Source organism: Gallus gallus, chromosome 31, assembly GCF_016699485.2.
Source record: "Gallus gallus isolate bGalGal1 chromosome 31, bGalGal1.mat.broiler.GRCg7b, whole genome shotgun sequence".
Taxonomy (NCBI): domain Eukaryota; kingdom Metazoa; phylum Chordata; class Aves; order Galliformes; family Phasianidae; genus Gallus; species Gallus gallus.
Genome location: NC_052562.1, coordinates 863,367 through 872,842, shown reverse-complemented (window position 1 = coordinate 872,842; position 9,476 = coordinate 863,367). Strand labels below are relative to the sequence as shown.

General features: G+C 59.8%; 1 protein-coding gene across 5 annotated transcripts; it reads right to left on the bottom strand.

Annotated features, from left to right (window-relative positions):
• Positions 1-816: 816 nt before the first annotated feature.
• Positions 817-8,415, bottom strand: LOC121107842. 5 transcript variants are annotated; one of them, XM_040654228.2, is made up of 12 exons: positions 8,219-8,415; positions 6,021-7,348; positions 5,443-5,504; positions 4,730-4,883; positions 4,203-4,459; positions 3,784-3,854; positions 3,302-3,381; positions 3,068-3,179; positions 1,928-1,993; positions 1,410-1,552; positions 1,077-1,202; positions 817-967 (listed from the first exon to the last, which is right to left on the bottom strand). In XM_040654228.2, the coding sequence occupies exons 2-11, from the start codon at positions 6,364-6,366 to the stop codon at positions 1,093-1,095; spliced, it is 1,401 nt and encodes a 466-aa protein (XP_040510162.1). In that variant the 5' UTR covers positions 6,367-7,348; positions 8,219-8,415; the 3' UTR covers positions 817-967; positions 1,077-1,092. The 5 variants fall into 5 exon arrangements, 4 of the variants coding, with proteins under 4 accessions (XP_040510162.1, XP_040510164.1, XP_040510161.1 ...); XM_040654230.2 differs by having other exon boundaries at positions 7,112-7,348; XM_040654227.2 differs by lacking the exon at positions 8,219-8,415 and adding an exon at positions 7,635-7,982 and having other exon boundaries at positions 7,117-7,348.
• Between the last annotated feature and the right edge of the window lie 1,061 nt (positions 8,416-9,476).

Below are 9,476 nucleotides of genomic sequence, written 5' to 3'. Positions count from 1 at the left end.
GTGTTCCCCTTGCCCCTGCCTGCTCCTCGTCCCCACGGAGCTCCCCCGTGGTTCTGCCACGGAATTTCTGTTGCTGGGAGGGAGCTGTGGGGGTACGAGGTGACACACGACTTCTGCACAGGAAACGGGCACGGCCGGCAGAGGTGACTGTCATCCTGGGAGACCACTCCTGGAGAGCACGGGCCTACCGGGCCTCGGGAACAGCTCTCGCTGCCGCCCAAATTCCTCCCGCAAAGCACAGCTCCAGCTGCCTCACGTTAGCTTATGGCGACAGACACGACACCAGCACACTGACTGGAAAGAACGCCAATTCTCTTTATTTTTATCTGGGATACTCTGCGTCCAGGCCTGGGGCCCCCAGTACAGGAAAGACGCAGACCTGTTGGATCAAGTCCAGAGGAGGGCCACAAAGATGATCAGAGGGCTGGAGCACCTCTCCTGTGAAGAAAGGTTGATGGAACTGGGCTTGTTTAGTTTGGAGAGGAGAAGGCTCCAGGGAGACCTCACTGCGGCCTTCCAATGCTTGAAGGGAAGAAATAAACTGGAGGGGAAACGGCTGTTTATACGAGGGTGGACAGTGATACGACAAGGGGGAATGGTTTGCAACTGAGAAAGGGGGGAAGAATTTGGTTAGATATTAGGGGGAGTTCTTCACTCCACGGAGGCTGGTGACGCACCGGAACAGCCTGCCGAGAGGTGGTGGATGCCCCATCCCCGGAGGCATTCAAGGCCAGGCTGGATGTGGCTCTGGGCAGCCCGGACTGGTGGCTGGTAACCCTGCACATTGCAGGGGGGTGGAAACTAGATGATCTTCAAGGTCCTTTTCAACCCAGGCCATTCTACAAGTCTTTGATTCTACGATTTGCCATTCACAGGTGGAAATCCGGACAGCTTCCCAGCCCCCTTGCCGACAGCTCCAGCACTGTTGCCAGCACCTTCCCCTCTGGAGCGGTACGAGCATCGAGCACTAGGGAGGTGAAAAGGACAGTGCACAGAGCGTTACGGGCTGAGCGCAGGCAAGTACCGCAGGCTGGGCTCCAGCCCGGCTCTCAGGATCTGCTGCCTATGCAGCTTACCAGGGGAGCTGCCGCTTCAGCTCCAGCTTCTGCCGGTTTCTTTCCGCGGTGTCAGCAAAAGCCTCTTGCTGATGGAGGTGGGGCTCCAACCTTTGGAGCACCTGAGCTGCTCGCGGGGAGAGGAGGCTGCAACCGGAGGACAAAGTCATCCCTCAGGCTCTGCTGAGCCCCCTCTGGCTCTCCCCTCACCCAGCCCCGCACCCCCGTGCTGCCGCGTGTCCCCACCCTTGCATCCCGCCAGCACTTTCTGGCCTGGGCCGTGCTCGTCCCCGAGCTGCAGGGTCACAGCTGCCCGAGTGCCTCAGGCAGCCAACAGAGCCCGCACACACTTACTCGGCATGCAGTGCCAGCTTGGTCGCTGTTCCCATTTTACTTCCCGGCGGAGGATCCACATCCTTCCTCCACCTTCTCCCCACTTGCTGTCCCCGGGGCTGGGCTGGAGGACGCGGAGCCCACACGCTCGCACTGGCAAACCGCTGCCAAAGAGGAGACAGCGTCAGCAAAACGGCTGGGAGCACAGGGCTGTTTCCCACAGGCCCTCTGTCAAGGGCCCTGCTGTAGGCCCTGGCAAGCAGGAGACTCGGCCCTGCCAGCCCACGGCTGCCCGCCACCCTTCTCCCTGCGGGGCTGATGCCAAGCTCTCCTCCCAGGGAGGAGCAGGCCAGCCCCTGCCGTGCCGCTCGCTGCCCGTCCTGCTCCCACCCCCTGAGCCCTGCTGAGCTCGCACCCTGGCTCAGAGGACGGCGGCTCTTGTCAGCAGGGTCGATCCCTGACAGTACCTGCAGTGGAGGCTGGTCCTCCCCTGCACTCCAGCCTTCCCATGCCGCTCTTTCTGCCCGCGTTTGCTCTACCTGCTGCTGGTACACGGGCCACGTGCGGTCTGCTTCATTCCACAGGGCAGACACTTCCCGGAGCTCCTGCAGAGAGACAGCAGCATACAGGATCAGCCTCAGCCCCTGGGGCCTTCCTTCAGCTCCACGCTCCTGCTCCTCGCCTCTGAAGGAGCAGGCCTGGCCTGTCGGCACTGCTTTGACCCTGAAGGATCAGGGGCCCCAAAGCCAGGCCAGGATCCGCAACTTGTGGCAAACATGGCTCACTGGTCGTATCCCACTCCCACAGCCCCTGCTCAAAATCAGGGTGCTGTGGCAGGTGGCAGGCCAGGAGGCGAGAAGAGACAGGGCAGGTGTGCAACACCCTCCAGCTACAGAGGAGCCGGAGGAGTGGGCAGAAATGAGAAATGATGGCACCCAAAGGCCTGTGCTCCAGATCACTGCACACGCAGAGGCTTTTGCTTCCCTCCGTGCGGAAGCACTCCAGGCCGGGCTGGATCAGGTTTAGAGCAGCCTGGTCTAGAGACAGGGGTCCCTGCCTACAGCAGGGGATTGCAACTAGGTGATCTGAATGGTCCCTCGCAACCCGCACTGTTCTGTGATTCTATGATGCTAACATTTGTGCAGTCTCAAGCAGCACAGTCCCTGCAGCAAGGCAGAGCCGGTACCTGCAGCACTCTCTTAGAGTCCTCTGTCGCAGGGAGTGCAGTGCTGGTCTGGGCAGGAGTAGATGGTTCCTTCTGTCCTGCTTGCTTTCTCCCGTGGGAGCTGCCTGCACACGGCAGGGAGCACGCTGCAAACAGGCACAAGAGGAGTCTGCAGGAGCCTGGGACACCTTGGTCTCCCCCCATGCTCCCACAACCATAAAGATGGGCTCCGGTGCAACGTGGAGAGACCCCTGACGGGAGAAGAGCTTCTGCGATCAAGAGGGATCAGCATTCAGCTCCCCCAGGGATCGGGGACCAGGCTGGAACATGCAGCTGCTGTGCCTGCCGCAGGCAAGCATGCTGCACGCTCGCCGTCCCTGGAGAAGGACGGCCCCCACTGGGAAACACGTGTGTCAGGAGCCTTTCTGAATGCGCGGAGCTGGCAGGTCCAAGGAGGAGGCCACTCCTACACGAGCACACGCATCTCCTTCTTCTTTTTGCCCAAGGATCTCACCTGGCAGAAGGCTTCTTTGCCACATCTTGCTGCCTCGAGCCTGCCTGGTATTGCAGCAGCATGGAGGGGGGAAGTGTCTTCCGCTTCTGTAGCAGCCTGCCGGCAGTGCCCCCTGGAACCAAGAAAGGAAGAAGCTCTTCACAGCAGCCCCACGGGCGTGGCACGTGAACGTGGATCCGGCCACCCGGCATGGGACAGGGCCCGCCCTCCTGCTGCTGGGACCCTTTCCCTCACCTCTACTCATCTTCCGCGCCACTGCAGCGTTCCTTTCTGCGGCGGCCTCTGCTCTGCTCTTTTTCACAGCGAGCTGAAACCTGGAAACAAAGAGTGACAAGCCTTGAAAAGGATGACCTCCTACCCCATGCAGCTTGTCGGCGGTATTTATCTATGTGTTACGCAAAGCGTGGCACCCCTTCCCTTCCTGTCCATGCCAAACCAGCACATGTAGCCCAAATTCTTTTCCACGTGCAGGCCGTTCTCTCTGATGGGAATCGGGACCGGTTGGGCACCAGTAACACAACCTTGACTCCCCATCCCTCCGGGAGAAGACACACACAGCCAAAAGGCAGCAGTAGTGAAGCAGGAGCCAGGCTTTCCAGGATTTCTCCCCGACCGCATGCTGAGCACGGAGACCCAGCAGGGCACGTTCAGAAGGAGGAGGTGGGAAGGAAGCCCGTCTCCTGGCCAGCTAAGTGCTGCAGAGGAAATGCACTCACCTCGGCAACACCTGGATCCCATGAGCGGTGGTCTCTGACCCGAAGTCAGCAGAACGGGCCGGCCAAATTCTCTGCAAAGGGACACAGACCTGCTGGAGGCTTGCCTAGGCCATTTTTTTCATGGCTCTTGTTGACAGGAAGCAAGCCTGGCTCCCATGCCAAGAGAAAGCTGCTCTCCACCAAAGCCTCTTCCGGGAACATCAGAGCTTTGCTCTGCTCTGGAGGAGCTGGACGGCAAAATACTGAGGCCGTGCAAGGGCACTGCCAGGCTTGCCGCAGGGGCAGAGATCCAGGAAATCTCTGTGCCAGTGGAGAAAGCGGAGGGGGCAAGCGTGGGGAAAGGCATTTGACTGGCCTGCCACATCCAGGCTGGCCAGCGGTGATCTGATGGCGCACCCTCAAAACCTCCTCAAACTTACACTGTGGAGCAGTGCAGTCAGGCTGGCATTGCTATCCAGCGTTTTAATGCAGCTGTACAAGAACCTCATGCAGAGGAAGTCGTCCTCGTACGTCAGAACGCCGATGTTCTTGAAGGCGAATGAGACGTGCGCCTTGTTCCTCAGGAGGTGACAGTACAAGAGGACGGTCTCTCGCACGCAGCGCTGCACCACGTGCAGCGAGATGCCGGTGGCTCGCGAGAGCTGCCGGTAGTTCAGCCGCTCAATCTTGACATCGTCTGCAAGGAGAAGGCACATCCTCACTGCCACAGCAAGCCACATTCCCATGCAACATTCATAACCAAGTCCCAAGGAGAAGGTCCTTTAGAGAAACAGCTCTTGGGCTGTCGTTGGGTTGGGTTGGGCTGTGGTTCCTTTTGGAGGAACTCACGCTGCACCCCGAGCTTTGCAGACAATTCTCTGCTGCTCCCAGCCGTTTCCAAAGAGCAGGGAGAACACGCCCGGCCGGACATGGGGCGGGAAGGGGAAGGTGGCCGCTGCCTTCTCACCGGGGATGATGTCGGTGGGCGACTGGAGGTCCTGCAGCCACAGCACCCCGATGTCCAGCTGGAAGACAGGTCTTCGGACCGACACCGCCACTTCTTTGCTGTGGAATTGCTCTCGGACCGCAGCAAAGAGCCCGAGTCCCGGGACCAGGACTCCCTGCACAGGGAAAAGACAGAAAGGCTGACGCGTGTGTACTTCAGGGGCGGCAAAAGCCACGAACATCAAGAGCAGGGCGGCACTGCTCTCCGCCCTCCCCGCTCCCAAAGGGCAGCGGGGCAAGATGGCGCTCTCTGGAAAGCTTTGGAAAAATCTGTGGTCCCTGCAATACCGCCACCTCCGCATAGTATTTCCCGACATCCCTTGGCTAGAGAGGAGCCCGGATATTTGCAGCACAGGGGACATTTACAGCCTGGGACTGATTCCCGAGGGTTATGCTTGGCGCAGGGCCAGAAAAAATCCCCCCTTTCTCCCTTTGCTCTCCCCATCCTGACCACCGGGCAGAGTGGAGCCCCTGCCTGTGCCAAACATTTGCTCAGGGCAGCTCTGGCCTTGGGTTTCCCTCCCAGCTGGCCAAGAAGCTGCTCTGGGCACCCGGCTTGGGCTCACTGTGCTGCTGTGGTGCTCAGGGAGGGATTGCTCTGCGGGGCCCACTGCTCTGGGCAGGACTGAACCTAGGGCCCTCTCCAGGGCGAGGGCCACCAGGACACCAGCCCACCTTGTCCAGCTTCATCTGTTCCAGGATGTAATCAGACACAGCATCCCAGATCGCCACAATCTCTGCAAAGGAAAGAAAAGACGTGTCAGGCTCCAGGCCAGCCTCTTCACAGCCTCTTGGCAAGCTCCTCACCCAGACAGTGATCGATACAGGCGCACGCAAACACCCCAGAAAAACACCACCATGGCTACAGAGCCGGCTGGGCTTTGCTCCAATTTCAGCCTTATGCAGAGCCCAGAGGGGAACCGGGGACATAGGAAGCCTCCGGGACATCGGATGGAGGAGAGCTGAGTTCCAGAGCTGGAACCTACGGAAACACCGTCTCCCAGGGAAACCTGGCCTTGGACCGCCCTATCACAGGGGACTCGCCATGCCTAAAGGAACCTGGGGGCTCTGGGCAGCTCTACTATCGGGACCTGGCTGCCACATCGTCCCCAGAGCCTAGCGGGACCCTTGGGCGGGGCTCTCGCAGCAGCCCCCAGCCACGTCCAGCCAACCGCAGAGAGCAGGAGCTGCGGCTTTTGACAGCTGTAACAGCCCCCTGCGATGCCTTGCCAAGGGGGCCCGGAAAGCCTGACCTTCGGCAGAGAGATGCAGGAGCGTTGGGAACGTGTAGACCAGCTCCGAGCTGATGGTCACAGTCCAGCAGCCTTCCATGTCGCTTGCCGGCAGCCCTCGGCTCGCAGCTAAGGATGCCCTCCCTGGCTCCTCAACCAACAGTTCTCTGCAAAGTGCCCCTGCTCCTCCACGCGTCACCGAGGGTCGCCCGGTGCAGCCTTGCTGCCCCTGACCTGACTCCTGGCCACAGAAGGACAGAGCCCCTGAGCAGTGCTCCAGCAGCGCCCAGGCCTTGCAGGGAAGTGCCGGCACTGCCGCTGCCCCAGGAAACACATCCTTGTGATGCAGTGCATCCCATTGTGACATCAGCCCGCGTCACCTGGAGCTCTGTTAGGTCACCGGCAGGGAGAGGGGATCTCCTCTTCCACGCGCGTCCAACCCGCAGCCTGGCCCAGCCTGCCCCGCTGCCGCCCCCTGCCCCGCCGAGCGGCCCGGCCCCGGGCGGGCACCCATTGCTCACAGCAACCCAACATCAGTGTGCAGCGGGCACTGGGCTGCTTACAGCCCAGTGGTGAGGTGCTGGCACAGGCTGCCCACACACAGACGCTGTGCACGCCCCGTCCCGACGGGTGTTCCAGTTCAGCCTGGGTGGCACCCTCAGCAACCTGACCTAGAGCCTGAGCTCGCTGTTGGCCGCTGCAGGCGGTTGGAACTAGGTGATCTTTGAGGCCCCGCGTTCCGAAAGGCAGCCACGCGGCCTCCCCAGAGCCTTCTGTTCTCCGCGCTCAACAAGCCCAAATCTCTACGTCTCTCTCCAAAGGAGACCTTCCTGATGCTGGCCTTTCAAGTCACGTCCCCCACGTCCAAGTTACGTGCCCATCGTGTGCTAATGTCGTGGTGCCAATCAACGGCGTCAGCGGGAAGGGCAAAGACACCAACGTAAGGGATAGGCTTATTTTACTGCCTAGTACAAAATGCTACCAAAAAATAAAGCAGTGTCTAAAGCCAAAAGAGAAGCTTAACAGTGAAGGAAATAAGCAAGGCAGCGGGCCTAATCGTTGCTACACGAGCTCCGTGATTCAGAAAGACACATCACCAAGCGCCCGCACACCTCACCATCACCCAGATCCGCACTCACGGGGGAGCCCCGTTGGCAATGAGCATCTGGAGAAGCTCTCCCGGCCACTGGGGAGTTGTACAGCAATGCATCCATCCCGTGGGCGAGGTGTCCAAAGCCGCTGCAAGCAGGTCCAGCCTTGATGCCACTGAATGAACCGATCCACGTGGCAGTCCGGGGGAACACCAACACCCGGTGCCCTCTTTCTCCTCTTGCTTTTCTCCCCACAGCCTGGCCAGGGTTCGAGGAGAAACAAAAGGATTGTGCTCTCAGTTGTGCTGGACCACAGGCCTCTTTGGCAAGACTGTCTGCCCAGCCCCCCCGCGACAGGCTGCGCCGGGTAACAAACAGAGCAGCAAAGCTCCCCTCGGCTCCTTGGGGAGGGCCCGTCGTCGTCACGGAAACGCACTGTGACAGCACCCAGCTTCCAGCAGCCCGGTGATGTCAGCCGCGCTGTGACATCCTCCGCCTGCCCCGGAGCCCCAGCCTGCGAGCTTTCCCGGCCTCGCACACTAACCAGCCGAATCCTGCCGTGCCGGATGTGGCCCCTCCGGGCAGAAGCTCCGCCGCACGAACCCTCAGCGGAGGGGGCAGAGGCCTGCCAGCTCTGAGCCTCACCCGGCCGCGCTGCAGCCTGCCGGCCCGGGCTGGCCCGGTTGGGCCCCTCACAGTCCATTTCGGGCTCCCGCAGCGCACACGGCCGCCCTGCCTTTGTAAGCAGCCGCTTCAGCCGTGGGGCTGTGCCGGCTGCCATCGGCCCGGGGCCCCCTCGCGCCCACACCTCCCCCGCCCCCCCGCACACGGGGCTCCGCACGGCCGCAGCCCCGCGCCGCTCCCGGCCCGCGCGCCTCACGGCAACGGCCGCGCAACGGCCCGGCCCGGCCCGGCCTCTCCTTGCTCAGCGCCAGCGCCGCCGGCTCCGATTGCCTGAGCGAGCGGCCGTTGGCAGCCGGCTCGGGCTCGGATTTCGCCCCTCGCTGCCGGCCGCGGGTGCGGGGCTCTGCCACGTGAGCTCTCCCCTCCCCCACACCCCTCCGCCGGGCGGTCAGAGACCCCTCCCGGCATTTCTTTCTGCGCCCACTGCCATGGCACGAAGCAGACCCGCGCTCTGTACGTCAGCTCCTTGCTGCTCTGCCGCCTCGCTGCGCTTTCTGCCGCGTTCCGCTGTCACTGTGGGAAGGAAGAGCAGATCCAGCAGAACGCCAGCGCTGCAGCCCTGTGCATCCCAGCCATTAACACAGCAGGCCGTGCAGTCGGCTGCACGTGGCTGCTTTCTGTGAGAAACGCTCAAGACCAACAATTTCTACTTTGCTTCGTATTGCAATAATGGGCGCACGCCCCCTACTGACAAGGGAGAAATTGCGCAGCTGGTCAGTGAAATCCATCCCCTTCCACCCCCTGGCTCCGACGCCGCTAAAGCCTCTCCTGGCACTCATTGCTTGAGCGTCTCAGGCTCGCAGTCTTCCGACGCTGTTGCTCCGTTGCACTTCCATAGCGATGGTTGCACTTCCACAGCTCCATTACACTTCCATAGCTATGGTGACACTTCCATAGCTCCATTACACTTCCATAGCTGTGGTTACACTTCCATAGCTATGGTTAAACTTCCATAGCTGTGGTTACACTTCCACAGCTCTGTTCCACTGCCATAGCTGTGGTTGCACTTCTACAGCTCCGTTACACTTCTACAGCTCCGTTACACTTCCATAGCTGTTGTTACACTTCCATAGCTATGGTTACACTTCCACAGCTCCATTACACTTCCACAGCTATGGTTGCACTTGCGGAGCTCCATTACACTTCCACAGCTCCATTACACTTCCATAGCTGTTGTTGCACTTCCATAGCTGTGTTACACTTCCGTACAACGTCTGTTACCAACCCATTGCCTTTGGGTGTTTTGTGGTCTTTTTATGACGATAGCAGGACAGTATTTTCAACAATCTGCACACTAGCCCTGTCCTGTACCGAACTCTCCCCTGCCTTATAGAACTACCTTACCTAGTGCCTGTGCCAGTTTTACCTAGGTCGGAGCGCCCCAGTCTCAACTTTACTCTGTTCAGCAGCTTTCTTTGCGAAAGGCAGCTTATCCTGTGCTACATACAGAAATACTGGAAACTTGCACTGCAAAAACACAGTCTGCCTCCCACAGTTTCCCCTCTTTCTTTTTACCCTTTTGTGTTTTTGCTCCAGACTATGAAGCACTTCTAATGTAAGAAAACTACCTTACTATGCATAGTAAGGGAGTTTTGATGGATAATACTAATTACTTCGATGATGGATAATAATAATTTATCAAAACTGATCATCTTGCTGTTCTGCGTACTCTGATAGATATGTTGATTATTAAGAATAACAA

Bases quoted from the DNA above. Each gene is read 5' to 3' on its own strand.
- LOC121107842 (XM_040654226.2), bottom strand. From the start codon at position 7,871: ATGGCAGCCGGCACAGCCCCACGGCTGAAGCGGCTGCTTACAAAGGCA. The intron at 3,855-4,202 runs GTAAGTTTGAGG...GTCCCTTTGCAG, and splicing joins TGACTGCACTGCTCCACAGT to AGAATTTGGCCGGCCCGTTC. The intron at 1,553-1,927 runs GTAGAGCAAACG...CCTCTTTGGCAG, and splicing joins GGCCCGTGTACCAGCAGCAG to CGGTTTGCCAGTGCGAGCGT.